Genomic DNA, 24,940 nt, shown 5'->3' with positions numbered 1-24,940 from the left:
AATTATTTATTTAATGAGTTAATAATCTATCTATCTATCTATCTATCTATCTATCTATCTATCTATCTATCTATCTATCTATCTATCTATCTATCTATCTATCTATCTATCTATCATGTCTCAATACTGAGTTTCTAAAATTCCTGGCGTGTCCCACTATTAACTGACCAATGATGATCCATCAGAAGACGATACATGATCAAACGATTACAAATGAGTTTCACACAGGCTCCAAATTAGAAGGCGTTTACCCAAACAAAAACAGAAATGGGACAGATCTTCCTCGGGATAGGATCAATACATTGCTTGGCAAAGACAGCCATCTGTGCCTATAATTGTGTGCTTTACCTCCTCTTCTGAACACACAATAAGCAACAGGCTGAACGCAGGCCCTCTGACCCAGACTGGGTTTCCAGACGGGGAAGATTATTTCATTCAACTGGAAAACAACAAGAGGGTGGGGTTGTGGGGAGTTTTTTTTTTTTTTGCAGATGGAGTGGGCAACTGTTCTTATAGGCCCCACCCTGCCGAGCATGAGGATGGGTCACAGAGCCAGAGCCAACTGGTGTGTGTGTCTCTACATGTCACCCCTGGTTGTATCCATTTTAACGCACATTATATACTGGATTAACAAACTGTTCACTGTTAGTTTACAGACACCTCGTAAATCACACACAAACAATGAACTCATTGTTAGCGGCGTAATGGAGTGTTGGTTTACAGCCACATTCATATTAATGCTTCATAAACATTATAAATGACCGTAAATGTTTCCTGTCTGTTTCTCTCTCTGCTTGTTATGTCACAACCTCCGAGAGTGTCACCCTGATGGTTTTGATGTTAGGCTACTGCAAGGATTGCAAAGATGTTACTCAGAAATCATTTTTTGTAAAAAAAAAAAAAAAAAAAAAGGAAGGAAGGGAAGAGAGGGAAAAAAATGAAAAGGTGGTGGTGGGGTGGGGGATCTGATAAAACATTCATGATCGCCTGAGTTTGGAGGATGGACACAGAACCCCTTATTCAGCGTGGGGTGTGCCGTTAAAGCCATTTTATAAGCTTGCTCTCCATGTTCTTTGGTCATTGATTTTCTTCTCTGCCCCTTTCCATTACCTGTTGAGATGGGGGGTTTTGCTCTTCTTCAAACACACACACACACACACACACACACACACACACAATCCTCTCTATCTCTCTCTCTAGCCACTGGCACCCTGGTGTATTTCTCCATCTCCTCCGCCTCTTCTAGCAGGAATGACAGGCCATGAGGAATGACAGTGGCTCTGTTTGTCATACAGTAGCAGCAAGAAGCAAGGATTTTTAATTGCATTGGAGAATCTTCATTAAAGAGAGCACATGGGGGCGGGAATGGGGGAGAGGGCTGCATGGGATGGCGTCGGGGGGCACTCTGAGCATCGTCATTAGGAGAAGGCACTTGCAGCATAGAAGGGTGGGCCCTCTTTGCATGCACACTGAGAATGCCTGCCGTACCTCGGTCATTTGTAACATAATAAGTGCCAGCACAATGACTGCAATGCGAGAAAGCACACCACAGGGAAGAGAAGGGGGAAGGGAGACAGCATGTCTGTCTAAAAGAGGGACTTTTTTTGTCTTGATTAGAAAGTATAATGAGCCACTAAAGAAACAGGAAAAAAAAAAAAAAAAAGATCTCTCCTGAGACTGATGGAAAACAAATTAATGTGGTGATTCGGATTTAATTATTATTTTTCTATTAGTCCACCATGCAAAGACAGGGACAGCCGTCAGAAGCGAGTAGCTGTGCTTGCATTTATTGATTTTTGCCCAGACACATTCAGGGAATACAGATTCATCTGCTCTCCTCCTCACACAATCCTTTATGTGGGATTCCATTAACAGAAGGAGCTTCCAGCAACTCTGAGATGTTTAATTTGAACACCATAAATGGCGCTTAAAATAGTGTTCACACACAAGAAAAGTGGCCTAAGGATGTCTTTTTATGCAATTGAATTAGGCCTAACTTGTTGTGTCCTACATAATAACTATTAAATAAACAACCAATAAATGAAATTAAGACAACGTTCTGCTGTATAGAATGAGTCAAGCACTATTGTTTCCCCGCTCCCTCAAACATACAGCGCTTACAGCGCTATAATAGCTGAGTTTAATTTAATCTTTTGTTTTGGATTAATGTAAGAACCCAGCAACGGGACTGTAATTATTCTTCCCATGTAGTATCTTCTCTTCGTCGCATCCTTTCAATACATCAGTGGGCTCGAACACAATGTCTTGCGAGATGTAATGATTTGCGAGTCAATGATTTGAACTGACTGTGTGACTAAAGCATATGGGACCAATTTGCAGCAGCTATATGTAGAATATTGGTAGTAGCACTCATATTTTCTCGCTGACATGAATTATGCCAGATGAACGGCCTTATTGATCGGTATCCTACCATCCCCTTACTGAAAAGGGTTTGCAATAAATGTAATGGATTTGAGTGTGTGGACCCAATAACAGATATTCTGAAAGATGAAGTGGCGGCATATGGGAATCCACGTGACAGTGAAATATGCATTAATCGTTGACCTTTAACCCCCAAGAAATGTAGAGGAAGCAGGTTCAGGGATGTCACAAGTGTTTTTGCGGCACTATTTTTCTTTAGCCTTATTCTAACGTCGGCCTTATGAATGATTCACACTCAGCTTCTAACAACACTTGCATATGAAATCAACGAGATTCTTAAAAAAAGGGATTTGGTGGATCGACCAGATGATGTTTTCTGTCTAAAACACTACTGCACAGTCGAAAATGAGCGCACTCAGAGCGTGTTTATTGTGCTGAATGTAACTGAGCAGAACCCTCTGTTGCATGATGTAATACACAGAAGGGAGAAATCATCATAATAGCAGAGTAGTAGAGTGACTCATTCCTTGATGAGGTACATTCACACTGTCATTCAATGAGGAGACGCAGTCCGTGTGCACATTTTGTCAGTGTGTGATCAAGAGAGAGTGTGAGAGAGAGAGACACGCACACAGACAGAGAGAGAGAGAGAGAGAGAGCGAGAGAGAGAGAGAGAGAGCATTAGTTTGTTCCCTTTCTGGGAATGAGGAGTCATTTGTGCCAGGAAAGGGGAGAAACAAGTCCCAGTCCTACAGTGATGCATCTCTCCATGAAGAATTAGATCACAAATAAATGTCACCCCAACCTGAGTGAAGCCAAACGACCTTGAATCAAATAAAAACCCATCCTTACCCGCGCCAGCGTGTACATGCGACACACTAAATGTCAGCAGATTTTCCATTTGCTAAATCTGCGCCTAAGTGCAGGGGTTTAGGGAAGGTAATCAACCTAGTATTTTCCTTCAAGTCCACGTGAAGATCACCCCGGAGGAACCCTGCTGTTAAATGCAGTTAACTACTGTACTTGTAATTTAATCTACTTGAAATAAAGTGGCATGGAATGTCTCTTACTCATAGGGTCAATGCTGACAGGGGAAAAAACAAAGAAAAGCAGGTGCACACATAAAAACGGACTTTGCTTACATTCTGTGACTGATTTATCTTATTCTGCTTTTTCAAACAGAGGCTGAGGGGATTTTATATTTTTGATGGAAATTACCTTCACAGTTGAATTTCAAGCTTCAGTGCATTACTTAAAACCCCCAACAAATGAATTACAATGGTTACACACACATGCAGGTAGATACCCGAAATTTGACCTCTGCATTTAACCCATCCTCCACCCACTGAGCCACAGTTGCCACTTTATCATAGTTTATATATTTGATTTCTGCCCCACTGGTACTGGCATTGATCTTTGACAGTGGAGACAGAGGAGTATTCTTTCATAGCCAAGTGACCGTTTTTTCTTTTAGCATTACAGAGGTGTTGCTATCATAAACGTATGACGTCATGCAGCTGTTACATCATCTTGTTATGTCTTTCCATTTCCTTACAACACACTTTACATGGTCTGTTATGTACAAATATACTTGAATAATGCATGGTCATTACCTGAAAAATAAGAAAACATCATTGTGATTCACCTACTTCTATTGAGTCGAACACAAGTGATTTGTAATGCAAAGGTAAACTACCTTTTATGGGATTCCACTGAAATGCTAATCTGGAGGCTCTCTGCTAATATTGACAGGCGTCACTGTTGGCCAAATCATTCATCAGAGATTTCAACAGTGTTCAGTTTCTGCAGACAGAGAGCTTTCTTCTTCTTTTCAAGCAGTCACGTTGACAAGTTTGCTTTGGCAGAGAGTTCCCTGAAAATCTGAATCAAAGCGTAAGCGATACAGTTATTTACACTTCACTGTGCTGGAAGTGGAACTTGTAACTAATCCCAAATTAGCCAGGCCTTGTGTGACATGACCAGCAATTTGTGTAAATGCCAACTTTATTGGGACACCATATAAAGTTCACGGCGTGACATCAGACAACTACAAAAGGTGAAACACCTGATATGAAAGGGGAAAAAAGGAAAAAAAGACTGTTACTGATATATAGATAACGGTGTTGGAGGTGTATTGTGTCTTACACTCCACAGTAACTTAAATTCAGAATTGCATGAGTCATGTTGAAACTGCCAACAGGCTTTCAAAGACTTTTTTCTAAAATTGCGAAATTAATCAGTTCCTTCTCTGTTGAAGAAATCAACGAGTTTTCATGAGGAAGGAAACGTTTAAGGGCATCTTCCATTGAAACCTTATTTGGTGAAATAACAAAGGGCCTGTGTGGTAGCATTAGTGTTTTGACAACATAACAAAAAAGCATAATTCAATTAAAGTGTGCATTTGAAAGGTTGCGTTTCATTCAACGAGAGTAAGAAAAAAAATATGAATGTGTTTCATCCCCTTTAAATGTCTCTGTTAAGAACTATATTCTTAAAACACGTCCAAATAATACACATACATCCATACCGTGGCTATTCAGCAAAACATAAATAATTTCTACTCTGATTTGACATATTCTTCATGCCTAAATAAATGTAAAAGCTGCCTGAATTATAAGTGGTTTCAGTACCCATGCATGACCACATATGAAGCGTATCATACTTCACACAAAGTACCTCTATATTATTGTAGATACCATTAAAAAATGTAAACATTTGAGAGCATAGTTTATGGGCAAGGTGAATGTTGTTTTGGTTTGTCCTCCATGTTGATTCTTTATTTGTTACCTTGTCTGGAAAGAAATACAAAAACAGAATGATAAAAAAAAAGTAACAAAAATACAAATCCAATGTAAAATTGATGCTAATACCTTGCTTCAAAATGCTACCTATGGTCTAATTATAGACGTTAAAGTCTCATTTAAATGCAGAATAAAATGTTCATGCATACCATATGAGCTATTTTCAGATAGAGCGCGTCGAGACCATCAAAAATCAATCTATTGAACAAGCTTTCATATTTATTCTAGAGGTGTGTTTGAACTGCGTATTGAAGCCTAAGAGCTATTATAAAATGTATGAAAAAAGACCCCCCCTGCAGATATAATGTCCACATACACAACGTTGGCCAGTGTCTGAATTCATTTTAATCAGCATATCCATAAAATAAGACCAAATGATTGCAACCCTAAGGTTGTGTTTGGAGAATTCTCAATGTTAATAAAGTTCGCTGCATAGTAACGAGGAAAAAAAGGTGTGACTGTCCCAACAAATTTGGTTGTTTGATATGCAAAGTCTGAAACTAATGCAAGGGAAATAAATATTCATGCATTTTATTCCATTAAAAATAACTACAATCTAATGAGAAAGGGCTTCAGTCTTGCTATTTTAAGTCATTTGAAACCTGTACATTTGTCAGGTTTTGTTTTGTTTTCTTCTTTTTCGCATTCAGCAGATCTTTGGAGTTCTTCACCCATTTTAAACACGTTTCAGAGTGTTCAGAGATACTCTGCAAGACAATCTTTAATCTCTTACAGTAATAACAGCTTGGTTTATCTGCATCATGAGCTGACATTTGCCTTCGAGTCTGATTGCTGAGTGTTTTAGAGTGCTTCTTCCAAAAAAAAAAAAGAAGAAAAACAGAAAACTTTGTGTTTAAAGATAAACCCCCTTATGGTGCCCAACAGCCCACTCAAATCCCCTTCTTTTCGTCAGCTCACTGTTGATATTTTAAAACGCTGGGAGGAATGTTGAGAATGTATTGGTGTTATTGGTCACAATAACAAAATGAGGGAGTGTGTCTTTACGGACTTATTAACTGGTAACCTCTTAGATCCTTATGGGAGAGAATTCCTTATAAAACACCATGTGCACTAGAAACTCACAATTAAGCCTGCTGAATATTAAGAGACAAATAAAACATGTATCGTCTATGTGCCTTGAGTGACAAGGATGTGGAGGCCTGAAGTAAAAAGGTGATAACATCTTTTAGTCAGCCTGTGACACCTGCATGTTTGAAAGTTTCATTATGAATAATAAATGAAGCCTTTGGGTATGGTGGTGTCAAAGAGAACATTGTCTCTTGGAAATGAAATGCAGGATTGCTGTGAAATGATATTCCTAATATACTATTAGTAGAATTTAAACTGACTCCACAGATATTCCCTGAAGCAAATTAGTGTTCATTGTTCTTTTAAAATGACCGTAAATATGTGTATATATATATTAGCGTGACTGTGTGTATTTGTACTCATTCAATAATTAAATGTCTCCATTCGTTTATTTGATTTGGCAAAAAATAAATTATTCAACTGCAGACGATTCACAGTTGACATTGAAGTGGAGTGTAGAATATGGCTCAGCAGGGCTAGTGATTAGTAACCGAATGATAATAAGTAAAGCATTTAAGCTGTGAAGTTAAGCAGGAAGTGCATGCATAGGTCCGTGTTTGACCAGGAATATGAGGACACACTATAATACTGAATACGTCTTTTATTGCAGCGCTTAATCACTGAAACAAAACAAAGCGCTGGGACCACGAGGTTAAGGAGACATCCACAAACCTTTGTCAGATTGCTAATTTGTTGGAGAGCATGCGGACATAGACTTGGTGGGCCAGAGGGGGTGGTCTTAAGACGGTTTTAGGACTGATGAAAACAGGCCCTGTGTTAATTAATACTGGCAGGCCACTGTTCCTCCTGGCAGTGTGCAGGCGGACATTCTGGCCTGCCCTCAGTGACGCCTGGTCAAAAAATAGGGCACCACACAGCACAGTAATGATCACAATGGTGACATCATCTTTGCCTTCAATGTGCTCTCCCCTCAGTGCTCATCTGAACAAAGAGTAGCAGGCATGCAGCGAGGGAGGCAGATGTCACTTTGTGTCTGGGGAACATTAAGACCAACAAATGTTCTTCGGATCCTTGGAAAAGCCTTTTAGTGGTGAAACATTGCTCTGCTAAAAAGTCACTAATTGAAAAAACCGCCTCCTTCTCTTCATGAATCAGGTGTATGATTTATTTATTCCGTTTCTGAATTGAAAGAAAGCATTCCCACCCATAGGACTTATATTCCCTGATTGCAGCAGAGCAAACCTATGGCGAGGGGAAGAATGTCTGCAAATAGCTCACAAGCATTTTCAACGGTGCCCCTCAAACATGTGACCTAAAGTGTTAACACATGTGGCCTTGCTTTTTCACCACTGTTGTTGACGATGATTTCAGATGTATGTCTGCAGTCCTGTGTTTTGAAAAACAGGCCCATAAATACAGCCTTAAGAATGTATTCGAGGGTCAAGACTTCCTCATTATATGTATAAAAAAACAAACATTGTCTGCCTATCCCCAACTGACTATGAGGTCATCACCGTTAGAAATATTGCACTGTAAGCATACAACTGAACTCCACACATCTGTGACAAATATCTTTACAAAAGTCATCTCTTGGTGAGAAGGTTTCTGAAAGCAAGATAGGAAATCCCCCCCCGGGACAAGAACATTCAAGATGTGCTTAGCAAGTTCACTCAGCTCTGCTCTGTTACGTGTTTGTTTCCACCAATCTTCTGTTTGATTTTCACGCTGGAAATATAACTCACAAAAACCTTAGCCTGGATGCTCCCTCCTCGAGGTTTCTCAGAAGGCACAGACTCTTTGTGCTCTTGAAGACACTGAGCTTGTATTGTAGTTCTCCTATAAACCAGCCTTTGTGGTATTCATGTGTCTTCACAAACAGAGGAGCGGGAGAGAGGGAGGAAGGGAGGCAGGGAGAGGGAGAGGAAACAGATTCTCAAGACCTGGACAAGCCGTGGGAAAAGAGGGGTCTTGTAGAGGAAAAGCAAGAAATGTCTCAGGACATTCCTTTGTGATTACACAGCCCTGGACAAATCCAGACATTCTTGCAGTTATTCTGTGTCCTAAGGCTCGAGTTAAAGTCAATCTGAAGAGCAGAGTGTAGACATAATATCTCTGTGTCCTCGTGGTTAATTGTGAGACGTTTTACACTTGATGTTTTGTGATTTTTTAAAGGCATTTGTTCTGGAAAAACAGTCCAAACCTGACATAAAAGTCACAACCAATTAGCACTAATTAGCCTTTTTTCCCTCCCCTCTGCACATCGGGAAACTTTGATTTGGTGCCATCCTGCAGCTGGAGTAAATAGCTCCGAGAGAACAGGTACATCTCATATCCACAGCACATAAACAAGAGGATTCAAGCAAGAGGAGGGCACAAATCTCAAGTTACATGCCCGAGATCTTAGCTGCCCCCAGTGGGAAAAAAAACATGTTCCTCCCTTGTCACAGCTAGCATGAATGAGAAACAGCTCCGAGGAATGCTCCATTATCATCCTATCAGCAGCACTGGGGGAGGAGAGCTTGTAGTCTCTCTTAACGTAGCAGAATCATGTGTCTGAAGGAAAAAGGAGGGGGGCAGTGGCATTGGCCTACAGACCTGCAATTGGTTTGAGCATCCTCCTCCCCAACTCACCAGACCTTGCACTTCCTCATTTGTCTAGATTGTGCGTCCTTTTTGTCAGTAATTAATCTGCAGCGCCGCCCTCCTATATTTATCCTTTTCATTCTCACTTTCTCCTTCACCTCTTGTTCTGCTAGCCTTGACTGGATTTACACTCCGTTTGATCACTGTTCACCGTTGTGTACATGTGACTAATAGTGGATCGCTGGGCCTGTTAAGTGCTACGTTTTACCAAACATGATGAGTGTCTTGTTGACCTTCACATTATCATGCGTCTGCTGTGCAACAGTGCTCCGCCTTCGCTCCAAACTGACCTTTCTGAGCCCCCACACATTTGACATGAGTTCAGTGACAGTTTTAGATGGTAAATTCATTTTACTCAATGGGTAGGGGGGGGGGGGGGGGCGCTCACACACAATAACGTCTGTAATATCTGCAACACGAAAACAAAATGAATACAAAGTATATGTTCAGGATTATCTTTGATCAATGCCTCCTGAGGTCTACTAAATGAGATGTGAGTTAGAGTATGCAAATCAAATGAATGCTGCTAATCCTGGATTTACTGTGATGACGGGATCTACAACTCCTTTCAAAACAATTATTCAAATCAATCTCATTAAACCTGTTGAAATTGGCTTTAATTGCCTTCCTGACTAAACAAACACCAAGTTCTGGCATGCAAATAATAGTGCAGCTCAATGGCCTCTTCCAAAGACGTGGAGGGGGAAAGTGTGTGCTACGGCGCCCCCTAGTGGCTGTTAGTGTCCTCTGGCTTTCATAATGACGTCAACCCTGGACAGCACTATTCTCTCTCTCTCTCTCTCTCTCTGTGTGTGTGTGTGTGTGTGTGTGTGTGTGTGTGTGTGTGTGTGTGTGTGTGTGTAGCCTACCTTTGTTACACAATCACCCAGGTTATCATGTCCAAATAAATTGGGATCATCATCAACTGCAACAACATTAACAAATTGCCGATTGACAGTTACAGAATTTTCAGTGCTTGCATTTATTTCAACCTGCACCTAAACGAGAGAGGCCACGAGCTATACTGCCCTCCATATGTTACACAACTACAACAAAAAAAATGTATTTAGTCAATTCTGTTTTTTTAACATCATATCTCTCTCCTTTTATCAATCTATTACTATCTAACAAGCATCAATCAATAACTGTCCAACAAAGACAAAAATGCCCCAAAATAATTTGACACATATTACAAAAATGGTGATCACATACAGCCAACATATCAGTTGTTAAAATACCGAATGATGCACTTACCTAACTTATTTAAAATGATCATTATTGTGCAATATTACTGACACGATGTGCTGTTCTTGCTGCCTAAGAATATACAGTCATTCTTATAGTACGTAACAATGCAGGCAATTTGGTTTTATGTACCCAGGATTTGAGATTTCTGCCTCCACCCCAAAAATTGGGTGCTGCATTGAAAAATTGCATTTTCAAAAGCAACATTCTTTTCCAGACATTAAGTTACTCTGGATAATTCACAGCCTTTATTGCAAACATTTTTCATTAAAAAAAAACAACAACTTTCTACTGACACACAGCATGTGCTGTGGATGATTTTATCGCTGTGTTGCAAATCCATCGGAGATGCTAAATTACTAGATGTGTTTTCTGTGTCCGCGACACAGAAAAGCATTTGTTATGTATTTGGCATTTGCTCAGCTGTGCTGGAAAGCATGCAAGTAGCTGTAAGCAAAGTTTTCACTTATTCATTTTGACTTGTATTCACAGTGTCTCCCTTGGGGCGGTGATTTTGAAAATGTCAGGATGGCATGATGCACGTAAGATGCATCACATGCCCCAGTTTAGTCAAAATGCAATGAGAGGTGGTGTGTCTGAGATATTTTTTTTTATGTAAAAACATTAACTTTACACAATATGTGTAATTTCAAATTGCTTCAAAGATGTTTTAGCAGTTCCAATCAACATTATAATGTATATGTGAATAAATCATGTATAAACATGGTGCTATCTCCCTCCCATACCACCATTATATACTCCTTCATCAAATGAATTGCATACATCTGTATTCTCACTGTGCTATATATCCACAGTCATAAGGCTATTTTTGTCCCTGCTGTTCATCACATTAGGAAGTTGACAAGTGTGAGGTTTATCAAACTAGTCTGCCGTAATCATAATAATCAGATGTCAAACAATGATCATGCTGTACCACGATGTACAAATAATTAACTACAAGTAAAAGTCCTGCCATTATCACTTTCCTTAATTAAATGTTGAAATATTATCAGCGACTGTGTAATTCATCATAAAAAGTCAAATTGTCATTGGTGTGTGTTTACTATAATTGATTTATGTTATATTGATACGCAAACAGCATGTAATTGAGTTGATTGCTTTTTAAAATTGGATATTCTATTGTGTAGTTTAAAGTAGCTTCCTATTACATAAGCCCATCATATGTTTTGTTGGTTAATCTTAGCCATGCATCCATCGTAAAACCTATCCATCCTGCATGTCTTTGGACTGTAGGAGGAAGCCAGAGCACCCGGTGAGAACCCACGCTCACACGGGGAGAACATGCAAACTCTGCACAGAAGAAACCTGGGACTCGAACCCGGGCCCCTCTTGTTGTGAGGCAACAGTGCTACCCACTAGTTGGTTAATCTTATATTGTATACAAATCTCAAATAGTAAAGTAAGCGAAACTAATTGAGAAGTAAATGTAGTGTGGAGTAAAATATACAATAATGTTCTATTACATGAAGTCAAGCAGGAGCACCATTACATGTAAATAAAATGTGAATATTACATTGTATATATACACTTCACTGTGTGTCTGTGTGGCTTTCATAATGACGTCAACCCTGGACAGCACTATTCTCTCTCTCTCTCTCTCTCTCTCTATCTCTCTCTCTCTCTCTCTCTCTCTCTCTCTCTCTCTCTCCGTGTGTGTGTGTGTGTGTGTAGCCTATACCTTTGTTACACAATCACCCAGGTTATCATGTCCAAATAAATTGGGATCATCATCAACTGCAACAACATTAACAAATTGCCGATTGACAGTTACAGAATTTTCAGTGCTTGCATTTATTTCAACCTGCACCTAAACGAGCGAGGCCGCGAGCTATACTGCCCTCCATATGTTACACAACTACATTAAAAAAAATTAATTTAGTCAATTCTGTTTTTTTAACATCATATCTCTCTCCTTCTATCAATCTATTACTATCTAACAAGCATCAATCAATAACTGTCCAACAAAGACAAAAATGCCCCAAAATAATTTGACACATATTACAAAAATGGTGATCACATACAGCCAACATACAGTGGTGGAAAGTGAAAATGCAAACAAAACAAAAACACAAGTGCATTCAATTGAGTAAATGGGGTCACTTTCCACCACTGCCTGCATATCAATGCAACTGAATAAAGAAAGTTCTGCTACCTCCATCAGATGAAACGACTGAATTAACATCTCAGGAGGGGAAATGCATCCTGACTCAAATAGCACACAGCATCAGACAATTACGTTCTAAAATGATGGCAACTCGTCTGCTGCCTTACATTGTATGTATACACTTCACTGTGTGTCTGCTTTATTCACACATTATATTCCAATCTTTAAACCTCAAAATTGCATCATTTAATTCCAACCGGATTAACTGATGTGTGGGCTGCTTCAGATGCAGCCTCAGCCAATATCTCAAATTCACTGACAAAACAAACAAGCAGTGCGGTAATGACATCAAATCCGTGGGAACAACAACACACACCTCTCGTGCTGATAATGAGGCAGGCTGGCTGTGTCTTTTTTACAAGTCACGTTATTCCAGAGCTGCATGAGAGGGCCAAGGTTGAATATATATCGATCAGCATCCCTAAATATGAGTTTATGATTGACTTTTTCATGAATGTGTCTATTCCCCTCATTCATTAGGTAGTTCAAAAATGGCCTTAAATAAACAAACAACCAAAACGTGGATGAAGCACGTGCACGAGGATAAAGAACTACGGGCAATCTGGTAAGCCACTCCCACCGGGTCGATGTGCATCACGTGACCGTCTGTGTCAACGGTAGACAACACGGCCACCATCGCTGCTGTTGTGCTCGAGCGAGGAGGACCGGAATCAAAGGTGAGGGCAGTGGTGCTGGCCGTGCATAGTGGTAGGAATTCGGTTAATGGGGAAAATTTAACTTGGTGTTGAAACCGGTTGTCTCAAACCAACGTCGGATAATAATAATAAGTCACAACCGCGGATTAAATAGGCCGACATTTAAGGACAGGTTAACGCGAGAGTCCGAGTGACGAGCTAACCAGCTGTCGTGGCGAACTGCTGTGCAGAAAAACAACAGCTGAACTAAGTTGCCCCGTTAGCACACCCGAGGAACGACAACTGATGTGATAGTTAACGTCCCTAACATTTAACCACAAGCATCCAGCAAGTGTTAAACGCGCCACACAGCGTAATGTTTCGTTATTAGCCAGTGCTAGCTAAATTAGTCTGACGTTAACGTCATTTTGTAGCTAACAGTCGCGTATGAAATGTGCAATAAAATCATCGCCAAACTGTGGCGTTCAATGAAACGACGCTAGGGTTAGGCCAATACTAAACCGTACCATATATACGTTATTCAAGGCTCGGTCCTCTGCTAAACCAGAACTGGTTAGCTAGCTAGCCAACTAGCGGTGTGGTAGTTGGTAAATCAGTCAGCGACGCACCCAACAAGCTGAAATTGACGCGGAAGCCCGGAAAGGTAACATTATCTCACATCACACAAAACCGAGACCTAGCCCTGATACCTTTTCTAAAAAAACGTGAATTAACGTGACGCTTGTGATTCGTAATGACTGCCGGTGATATTGATTCATTGGCATTCGCTCAGGTTAGGTACAGGTGTTGCGGTCCACCGTAAAACCACCGCAATCTATTAAACCAACCAAGTCTGCATTTAATCCTCCCTCGTTAACGTAATAATGTTGAATTTAATTGTGCGCTGCTTCAGACCACTGTTGGCTGGCTCCAGGCTATGGCGATGGAGGCTGCGGTTGGTGATGCTGTTGAATTGTGATGCCCTCGTTAACCTGATGGGTTGGACGACACCGATTATTGGAAGCGCACACTTCTATAACACCACAAACCACAGCTCTGAAAGCAGCTACAAAACAAACAGGGGGAGGTAGGATTCATTGCAGGGTGTTTGTGTCCCTGGAGACATGACGCCGTTTCTTTCGTCTAGTAGTTAACTACACTATTACAAGTTTTATGCATGCATAATGTTTATTTCCTTCCTAGACTACTTCAATTAAACTCTTTATTGTTTTAATGATAGAGCAGTTTCCCTAATGATCCTGCATTCTGTTTTGGTTGGTTAAAAGGTTTAAGTGCCGTGTTGTTGTTTAAAATGTTGGTTATCTGGACTTATTTACTGCTGCATTTCAGTCTGACAGGCTGCTGGCTTGCTAAGCTATCTCTGACCACAGGTGCTGTAGTTTATTTTAATGGATCCATCTCATTCCCAGGAAGTAACTCATACGGTGCCACCCTATGTCAGAAACTCTCAACTCTTCATTTCAGGTCCACTGGTACCTTTTGGCTTTTAACTAGTACATCAGTTGCACATAAGGTGACTTCAATAGAAACATGAGAATATCAGTATTTACTTTTCTGTACACGCATATGTTGTCAGTTGTTTAGTAATGCAGCTTAATAATGAATGATCTGCATGTCTCATAACTGTTATACCACATTGCTGCCTTGGACACGCAGGTCAGAGTGCTCCTGCTTGCTCCACGGAAGTGTCATGTTCATGTTACAGAGTTCATAGTCCCAAAGATAGGCACTGTGATTTTGAGACACAGAAGAAGCAGCATGGCACCAAGCTTTTTTTTTTTTTTAGGTTTTTTGTCTTTTTGTTTACAGTCACTTGTGTTCCATCAACAAATGGGTCATTCCGTGTCATTTCATCAAATTTCTGAAAATCTTCCCACCTCACCATCTCAGAATGTCCTGAAAAAATTCAAGTACAAAGACACACTTGTTAATAGGACAAATCCCAAATATTAGGTCTCTACTGTCAATAGTTTTCTCATGAAACATCATTGAATGAAGGGTAGTTTAGACGGTTTTTGGCATCATGCTCTGAAAAGCCATTTTTAAACAGCAATATCTGGAAAACTATCTCACCTGTGGCCTTCAAAATTTTTACAGAGTATATCTGTTACTAATAGCCTCCAGACATTTAATATCAGGGATATAGCTCAATGATAACCTTGTATGGTACGTACTTAAAATTAGGCTTGTTGAAATAAAGTAGTACATTTGAAGAGTGGCTGAGCTCCCATTTTTGCAGATAAAAGACTTCTATCACTTCTGCCTCTATCTCTGGTGTTAGCTGAAACATTCTACAAAATATGGTTTCTCTTAGATTAGTTTCACAGATATTAAGGCTCAAAAATGGAAGTAAACACATCTTTGCCCAACTTCAGAGTCATATTCCAAAAAACTGACAACACGTATCAGGTCCAAACTTACTTTTTTTGAAAGATCATATTCTTGTTAAAATCATATTTAAAAATCGGGAGGGTGTTTTGCCTCATTTTGTCGCAGTGATTTTTTAAAATCCTGATATTGGTGGGGTTTTTGTGGCCGTTTTTGGTACTGCATGTCTTATTATCCTACAAGTAAACATCACAGCAGGGCAATTCAAATGTGTTTTTTACCATTTACCAAAGGCTTACATGTGACTAAATGCTACTGATAAATTTAGCCTCACGAAAACATTCAAATGTAGCACAGTTGTAGAGGCAATAAGTCCTTGAATGTGAGTTGAACATGCTGAAAGCAGCTTTAATGTCTTATGAACAAATATAGCATAATATTGAAGACTGTACATTTTGTCATACTTTAAGTATATAAATTACACAACTAAATCAAATAATAATCTTAATTTGAGCATAAGATTTTACATTACAGTACAAAAGTCTCCAAAGTTTGATATTGAATAACAGTTTGTCTCTATGCTCACTATGAGACAATATGTGAGTTATGATCAGAAATGGTGGATAGGAAGTATCAGAGATGTTTCAGATCAAGATGAAGATGTATTGGTTCAGTTCATGCACCCACATGACCCTACCAAGAGTTTCTACTGGCCAAGAAGAGAAGATGTGCAATGTTCCACTGCAGCATAGAATTGCAAGATTTGACGTTCCCTCTACAGAAACTGGGCGCATGTATGCCATCAAAAAAGATGAGCACAACAGAGCAGACATGTACATTAGACAATTTCTAAACTGACTGCCAAATTAATGAATGTGACAAACGAATTGGATCTAAAAGATGAAAAATGTGTGATCCCTCATAGTGAGCATAGAGACAAACTGTTATTCAATATCAAACTTTGGAGACTTTTGTACTGTAATGTAAAATCTTATGCTCAAATTAAGATTATTATTTGATTTGGTTGTGGTATTTATATACTTAAAGTCTGACAAAATGTACAGTCTTCAATATTATGCTATTTTTGTTCATGGTTTAAGACATTAAAAGCTGCTTTCACCATGTTTAACTCACATTCAAGGACTTATTGCCTCTGAAACTACAACTGTGCTACATTTGAATGTTTTCGTAAGGCTAAATTTATCAGTAGCATTTAGGCACATGTAAGTCTTTGGTAAATGGTAAAAAACACATTTGAATTGCCCTCCTGTGATGTTTACTGGTAGGCTATTATGACATGCAGTACCAAAACCAGCCACAAAAACCCCACTAATATCAGGATCTTTAAAAAATCACTGCGACAAAATGAGGCAAAACACCCTCCTGATTTTTTAATATGATTTTAACAAGAATAGGATCTTTAAAAAAAAGTACGTTTAGACCTGATACGTGTTGTCAGTTTTTTGGAATATGACTCTGAAGTTGGGCAAAGATGTGTTAACTTCCATTTTTGAGCCTTAATATCTGTGAAACTAATAATCTAAGAGAGACCATATTTTGTAGAATGTTTAAGCTAACACCAGAGATAGAGGCAGAAGTGATAGAAGTCTTTTATCTGTAAAAATGGGAGCTCAGCCACTCTTCAAATGTACTACTTTATTTCAACAAGCCACATTTTAAGTACCTACCATACTAGGTTATCATTGAGCTACACCCCCGATATTCCATGTCTGGAGGCTATTAGTAACAGATATACACTGTAGAAATTTTGAAGGCCACAGGTGAGATAGTTTTCCAGATAATGCCGTTTAAAAATGCCTTTTCAGAGTATGATGCCAAAAACCGTCTAAACTACCCTTCATTCAATGATGTTTCATTAGAAAACTGTTGACAGTAGAGACCTAATATTTTGGATTTGTCCTATTAACAAGTGTGTCTTTGTACTCAAATTTTTTCAGGACATTCTAAGATGGTCAGGTGGGAGGCATTTGATGAAATGACACGGAATGACCCAAATCCGACATGCTCACACACCACCACCACCACCACCACCCACCCCATCAAACGTTATTACTAGAAGGATCCCCACACAGAATGTAAACGTCATGCCCCATCTCGTCATTGGGTGGGGAATAAAAGAGGCATTTGTGAACAAGTTCCTCCTGCTCCCTGTCAGATTATCTCAACTACTGGCCATAATCTCATTGGATTTTACATCTTCATATCACAGACAATCCGTGATGGACTCCAGGTCTCGCAGACTTCCTTTCAGTCTGCCCACTTCAAGACCATCCTACACTTCCAGTCCAACTGTCTCCTCCTCATCACTGGGCTCCAGCAGGTTGTACAGTAGGGAGACTGTGCTGAATAATGACCGTTTCCCGAGGGCATCATCAGCTTACAAAGCAGACTTGGACCACCAGGTAGGCTGACTGTGCAGCCTTCAGGCTTATTGTACATAATAGACGAAGGCTATGAACTATGAATAGCATTATTATAGTATATTTTGTATATATATCATACACAGTGAACCCCCCCCCCCCCCCCCCCCCTTTGCATACAGCATTTAAATAGTCTACAACACTCCCTTGGTTTATTTTGCTAGTTTTGGTGTCCTGAATATGGTGGTTCTAGTTTCACTTTACATGGTTATTAAGAGTTCTTGGTAGGTGTTTAAGCTGTCATTGTAGATGAACACCAGCTCCATTTAATTCACCCTGGTATGCAGAGGTCAAAGGGTGACAATGTCAGCTGGAATTGTGTTGGTTTAACAAGAGCAACAATAACTACAAGTGCACTTGAGTCAACGTCATCCTACTGTATCTATGTTTCTATTCCACTTGGGGTTTTATACATCTGCCTTTTCTAGTGTATTCCAGAGAGAGAGTGTTCAAGTTCTCTCTCTTCTCCAGGTTCCCTCAGGAGCATTGTACAGTAGCTAACGACACGTATATGTGGTGCCACGGCAGACACTTTGGAGGTCTTTTAATAGGGCAGCCTAGATTCCTTGGCAAACGTTGTGTGTATTTCAGTCCTGCTGCTCATCTAGGCCTGTCTCAAAAGATAGTGTTACTGTTGGCCTGGGCCCTGTCTAGTTCCTGTTCTTTGCAAAGCTATGAGTCAAAGCTATGTTAAAATACCCAACAACCTGCTCACTATGATTTTATTTTATATGGCTATACTAATGTCCATTGTTGTCTGTTAGTGTACAAGAAAATAATGTGCAGAAATGTTACTATTCTGCAGTTACAGACCAAGGTATTCTTGTAAACAGAACACACCAACCTGTGGAATGCAGGTCTGTCCTCATAGAACATTTCCTAAGCTCATCTTCTGAATATTTTAAAACCTTTGCATACATGCATGTTAATGTCAGTGTGCGGTCTTTTTCCTTCCCTGCCCTTTCCTGTGTATTGCTAACTTTACGAAAACAAAATAGAAACAACACATTAAAACGTAGCTCCATGGCGCCAGTTGTGATCAGGATTGACCCACCTCGAAAATACAGCAAAAATTAACACATGTTTCTATTACTTCCTATATTTGTTGAGGCCTGAGCACCAACTAATGCTACTTGTTTTACCGTACCTCCTTTTTAAGAGTTCCCGTCTCCTGAGTTCATCCAGAGACTACAGTAGCACTGACAGTCGCTCCACCAGCTGGAAGTTGCCCTCTACTCTGACATCCTCCAGCAGATCTTATGATCGCCCGTGGGCTGAAAGCTCTCTCAGCAGCAGGAGCAAACTGGTACTGAAGCTAGACTGTGTCATTTGTTTATAGCTGGAGAAATACAGCCTTAGTCAAATGTATTTTGTAAAACTTAAAACGTTTGAGGTTAGAGGAATATTGCCAAAAGATGTCATTAAAAAATAAGATAATTTGTAATGTCTGCCTTCATTTTCCCAGACTGATCCTGAGGGGAGGTTGGGGATACACTCCGGTTTGTTGAATGTCAGTGATGATGGCGATTCTAAAAGGGCCAAACTGTCCTACAGCAACAGAGGACTGTACTCAAGAATGGCCAGCAACTCTGTTACAGGATCCACCTATTCCAGTACCGGGCTTAGCAGTCGCAGAGGTAAATGGTACTAGACCTGTGATGATCATGACAAAAATGTGTTACCCTAAGGACTAGGGCACTGGCGACAGCTGTGGCCGGAGGCATTCAGGTTTTCATGTTGCCGGTCCAGTCCACTCTTGTGAATGCAAAATCTCAGGAACTCCTTGAGAGAATTTCTTCAGATTTGTCCGCTAGCACTCAAGGATGAACTGCATTGGTTTTGGTGGTCAAAGGTCACCGTAACCTCACAGAAAAAACACTTTTGACTTTAATTTGTAAGTATAATTGGATAAAATGATGAAGTGCTGACTCGAACATATTTAACATATTTCTCCCCCAAAAGATATATTAAGCTTAACTAATGATCTAGATATGACTTTGTTTAATTTGCACATACAATGAGAAATGTAGTTGTATTCATGCCGTTTGGAATGAGTAGGTAAATATGATAAAAACCTGAGTTATTTAGTCTTTCAGTCATATGTTGATTTTGTGAAATAGAATTTGAAAAATGTACTTATTAACTAATTTACATTGTTGAACCGCAATCTAAGTGTCGAGGCCATCCCATTACGTCTCTTTTACTATTAAATATTAATTTAACAGTTACACCTGGCTGTTTCTAGGTGTAAATATTACAGTGCTCATAATTCCTATTAAAGTTGAACTGATTTGGAAAATGAGCCCTGCCAACCTCTAAACAGCTTGGCTACTCTTTCACCTAACAGGTACAGGAGAAAAACAAAACGACACTTGTGATTCATCGTGGAGCTCATGCCGTTTACTCTCACGGTCGTCATCTTCCTCCTCAAATTCCCTGTTGTCGAGGAGGGAGCAAGAGCCAAAGATCGAGCCCAGTCTCTCAGGTTTGGGAGAAAGAAGGCTTAGGACTCCTGGATCGGCTTCCTCATTATGTAGGCATGATTTGTGTACGCGACCTATCCAGATACTTATATTACACATAAACCAATCTCACACAAACTGCTTTTCCCCTTCCCTCTTTTCAGATCAAACAGACAGGATGACCTCCACATATGCACAGGGGGCTAGGCCTAAAGAGACTGCATACTCCCCCTCCTTTTCTTCTTCATCCTCATCCACTGCTAGAGAAAGCTCCCTAAATCGCCACCTCTCATCTTCCACCTCCTACCGGTCTTCTCCTCTGGTGCGCGACTTCAGCAACAGAACCGCACCCCATTTGTTGAACGGTTCATCCAACCTCTATTCATCTCAGGAACAAAAAAGAAACCCCATCTCCTCGTCTTACTCCCCACACACCCCCAGGTACACCACTCCACTGCCCAGACCAGAGGCCACGCTCCCTCCAAGACCGGCCCCCGAAGGCGGAGAGCCGGACGGCCGTAGCTCCACTCGGCGCCTTTTGTCCCGTCTCTTTTCACGACGCTCCAGCCAAGACTCTTCTAGTGGGTCTTCCAGTGTTCGCTCCCTCGATGATGACACTCCATCAACTGGTGGAGAGTCCGTGGACAGTGACGAAGGAGCCAGGGTGTGTAGTTTGGAGCCTGACACTGCAGGGTCAGAGGCAACCTTGGGTGGCTTCAGGAATCGTAGAGCAGACCTGTCCCCTATCCAGGAAAACAACAGTGGCCAACGTAGTGGCCTGGGTCAGGCAAGAACGACATCGTGGCGAGAGCCTGGTGTCGGCAGCACCAATAACACCAGCAGCAGCAGCAGCAGCTACTCCTGGCTTTCCTCCTCCCTCCGTGGCCGCTGCCCTCCCCTCCTCTCTCGCCTCAGAAGACACACCCGGGACGAGAGTGCACACTCAGCTGCAGGCTCAGAAGAAGGCAACAGCCCTTCACAGCATTTACTGAGACGGTGGGACAACCTTGAGCATAAAGCAACGCAGGAAGATGAGGAGGAGGAGGATGATGACGACGACGACGACGATGATGATGATGAAGAGGAGGAAGATGATGATGAAGGAGCAGTTGGGTTAGAAGCCTTTGGTGCAGGTCACCCCCGCAGACTCGACGGTGAAACATTACCCAAACTTGAAGATGCCTCAGCTGAATTTTCGCCACGTCGCAGAGTCGGCGTGTACGACAGCCTTTCAGTTTCTCCGGGTCCGTTGGGCGATGTCGAGACCCAGAAGGAGAAACCCATTTCTAGTACGGATCAGGAGAAGCTGCGCAAGATCAAGGAGAGGTAAATGAGTTTGAACTCAACACAAATTGATCATTTTTGTGGTAATTAAAAGATTAAAAAACCTGTATGCCCTCAAAAGATGTTTTAAAAGATTTACATATACATTTTTTAGTAAGTAGATGAAAAAATCGGTGCTCTGTCCAGAGTAGAACTAAATATTGTTGTTTCGTGTTGAAGACTGCTGTTGGAGGATTCTGATGACGAAGAAGGCGACCTGTGCCGAATCTGCCAGATGCGGGAAGAATCTGCATCCAACCCCCTGATTCAGCCCTGCCGCTGTACAGGCAGCCTGCAATACGTCCACCAAGACTGCATCAAGAGGTGGCTCCGCTCCAAAATTGGTTCCGGTAAATACCACCCTTCACTTGGCAGCGCTTTTATCAAAACCTGGTCTTTTCAACCTAGTCTATGATTGCATTTTTCTGTCTTTTTGTCTTTTAGGCACAAACCTTGAGGCCGTTACAACATGCGAACTCTGCAAGCAGAAACTGCGCTTGAACATAGACAACTTTGACATTCAGGAGTTATACAGGACACATGTACAAGTGAGTCACCATAAACGGATGGCTGAAAACATAAATGGGAAAACCGATGGGAAACCGACAAATGCAGACACACTCATGCAGGGCACGAAGGTTCACTGAATGGGTTGAGAATGAAAAGGATGCAAGGCTTTTAGGATCTGTGCCAAATGACTTTGAAAGTGTTATGGAGGCTCTTGGTGGCTCCACACATGTCGGTTCTCCTTCATTTTGTCAACCATGTACTTTACTGTAAACCATGCAGTTTACTGAGAGGTTGTTTTTCTTGCTTCACAGTCAGAATATGATGAGTTCATCAGCAGCGGCCTTTATCTGGTGGTGCTGCTGCATTTCTGTGAGCAGAGGTTCTCCGATGTCCTGGGAGCAGTCGATGCAGCAGGGGTGAGCTCTCACACACACACACACACACACACACACACACACACACACACACACACACACACACACACACACACACACACACACACACACACACACACACACACACACACACACACTACTAGATTTACACATAATGGTAATTCAGCTCTACAATTGATCATATAATTGGCTGAAAGAGCCATTTCAGCCAAGTCCTCCAGGCTACATGACCATGTAAAGGCAGATTTTTATTTTATTTTTTACTATCGCTATGGGGTTTCAGCACGGGTGCTCCGAAATTTAGGGTGTCCCATTAATGTGCTGCTCACCACAGTTTAATTTGTACTTCAACACTCCTGACACGTTCACACGCATGTATGCTGTAGCCCTACCCGCTCCGACACTTACAACGTGATTTTGTGTTAACACAAGGCGTGATGTTCAACTCAACGGATACAGAGGTAACTTTCAGAAGAACCTCAGATTCAGAGATCCCAAACTGCTGCTAGTTACCAGCACCCCCGTTCCATGGACCTGATGTTCTATCAATGAGCATCGGATAGTGATTGTGACCGCCGTGAGAGAGCGGGGGAAACGGCCCCTCCCCCCAGCTGATTTTGAGTAATTATTGAACGCTCTGATTAATATGTAAACGGATGATGCTTTGTTTGGTGCTAGCACCTAGTCGTTGTCCAATGTGCTCGAGGCACTGTGGATCTTTGATGCGTTCCCTGACGGTTTCCCTCCCCCGGACCCGCCGTAAAAAATAAACAAACTCATGTACACGCACACTGACTCTCACAAACACTCAAAAAATCTATTGTAAGGTATTTAATAAATAAACTGCATTTTTTTGTATTTACACTTTGTAGCTTTCTTACACATTAAACCAAAGACACTTAAGCGAATAATGATTTACACAATTTGAAAATGTAATGAATAATGAATTGTGGTCAACTGCAAATCTTGAAAAGAGAAACTGCTTCCTCTTCTCACCCAGTTATTCAACCTGGTGAGAATTCTTCATGAACACATGGACAATCTTGAAAGTATGTTGCTCAATCCTTTCTCTTCTCTTTACGTGCTTGTTGAAACGTAGTCCTGATTTTTCATCTGTACATGCCGTGTTTAAAGCCGTTATATACTGTAGATCTCTCACTTATTGTATTTATTCTGTGACTAGAATTTGACTTGATGTGTCTGGATTTCAGTTCCCCATGGGGAGAGTGATGAGGACAACAGACCATCTATTGAATTTTCTGACCTGGACGACGATCTTGAAGAGGAGTACTAATTATATGAAAGTGGTGGATTGAGGGTTTAAAAGAAGTGGGTCACTCCATGCCATATGGTAGCTCACCCAGTTTTCACACATGCATTCACATAGTCATGTTCATTTGAAACCAGTGTCACTGAGAAACGCCAAGTGCAAAGAACGTGGCTCGCCTTTGTTGCAGGTGGCTTTTTGCAGATATGCAAACTCAAGTGCATACAAATATTTTGGTTGAAACCACTGTATTTCTGTTTCTATAGAGTGCACTTTATTCAAGTATAATTAAATGAAAATGCAAGTCTTTTCAACTGTTAAACCACAAGTGCTTTTAATGTTTAAAAGAAATGGCATATAAGGAGAATAGAGTCAATTTGAACTTGATGGTCTTGAAGTCATGATGGAAAAATTCATGCTTTTGGGAGAAAATATACAGTGTTGATTATTTGTTTGTATTTTTGGTTTTCCCACTGAGAAAATGTTTAAAGAAAAAATAAAAAAAATAACATGATCCCATGAAACGTACTGCATCTTTGTTTGAGTGTTGAAATGCTTTGTCTGTACAAATCTAGTTTCGTGTGTTCAATTTTGGAAATAAAGTTGGAATGCAAACTGCATTTTGTTAAGGCTTCCTCTCATTTTATATTGATTTACTGTTAAAGATTTATGTTGCAGGCATAATGAAGTTAACAAAGAGGTGCTTCCTGTTAGAATCAGGCAGCCTGACTCCTGCTCTTGAATCTCTGTTCCACTAGAGATCATTTGCTGCACACAGGAATCCAAACTTGTACGTTCCTGCCACCTACTCACAATGTGGCCTCCTAATTTTATAGCATTGTTCTAGTTCTGGTGAAAAAAGTTCTGGTGAAATTTTTTTTTTTTTTTTTTTAAGTTTTGGATAAACATTCACATTTAGACTTTTTCACCAGGATTTACAATTCTGACTTTCAACTGATGTGACATTTGGATACATTTTCTTAGCCATGCTCACAAAATCAGGATTTCTTTGAAAAATATGTCACCTCTGCTGTAATATCTTTACTATAGCTGGGCGGTCACCAGTCTATCACAGAGCTCACACAGAGACAGCCAACCATTCACACACAGACACTTTTAGAGCCAGAAGAAGAACCTACAGTGACACAATGAGAACATGCAAACTCCACACAGAAGGCTGTGCTTCCTTTATGTCTATATGTCTATAAACTATAGCTCAAAACTACTTTCTACATGCAATGATGGGCGAGTT

At 40.7% G+C, this 24,940-nt stretch overlaps 1 protein-coding gene across 2 annotated transcripts; it reads left to right on the top strand.

Moving 5' to 3' along the window:
- The first annotated feature begins 12,893 nt into the window (after positions 1–12,893).
- marchf7 (membrane-associated ring finger (C3HC4) 7) lies at positions 12,894–24,308 on the top strand. Of its 2 annotated transcripts, XM_084014663.1 has the most exons (11): positions 12,894–12,983; positions 17,521–17,713; positions 18,891–19,037; positions 19,197–19,368; positions 20,079–20,264; positions 20,358–21,519; positions 21,697–21,866; positions 21,961–22,064; positions 22,338–22,442; positions 23,422–23,470; positions 23,633–24,308. In XM_084014663.1, exons 2-11 carry the CDS (start codon positions 17,531–17,533, stop codon positions 23,713–23,715), a joined length of 2,361 nt encoding a protein of 786 aa, XP_083870789.1. In that variant the 5' UTR covers positions 12,894–12,983; positions 17,521–17,530; the 3' UTR covers positions 23,716–24,308. The 2 variants fall into 2 exon arrangements, with proteins under 2 accessions (XP_083870789.1, XP_083870790.1); XM_084014664.1 differs by lacking the exon at positions 23,422–23,470.
- The last annotated feature ends 632 nt before the right edge of the window (positions 24,309–24,940 follow it).

Source organism: Eutrigla gurnardus (genome assembly GCF_963514095.1).
Source record: "Eutrigla gurnardus genome assembly, chromosome: 1".
Taxonomy (NCBI): Eukaryota; Metazoa; Chordata; class Actinopteri; order Perciformes; family Triglidae; genus Eutrigla; species Eutrigla gurnardus.
Note: the sequence above shows the minus strand (reverse complement) of the source record. Positions and strands in the feature narration are given on the sequence as shown.

Excerpts from the sequence above, each read along its gene's own strand:
- marchf7 (XM_084014663.1), top strand. The coding sequence starts at position 17,531 with ATGGACTCCAGGTCTCGCAGACTTCCTTTCAGTCTGCCCACTTCAAGA. Across the intron at positions 19,369-20,078 it reads CGGGCTTAGCAGTCGCAGAG|GTACAGGAGAAAAACAAAAC; the intron begins GTAAATGGTACT and ends TTCACCTAACAG. Across the intron at positions 21,867-21,960 it reads CCGCTCCAAAATTGGTTCCG|GCACAAACCTTGAGGCCGTT; the intron begins GTAAATACCACC and ends TTTGTCTTTTAG.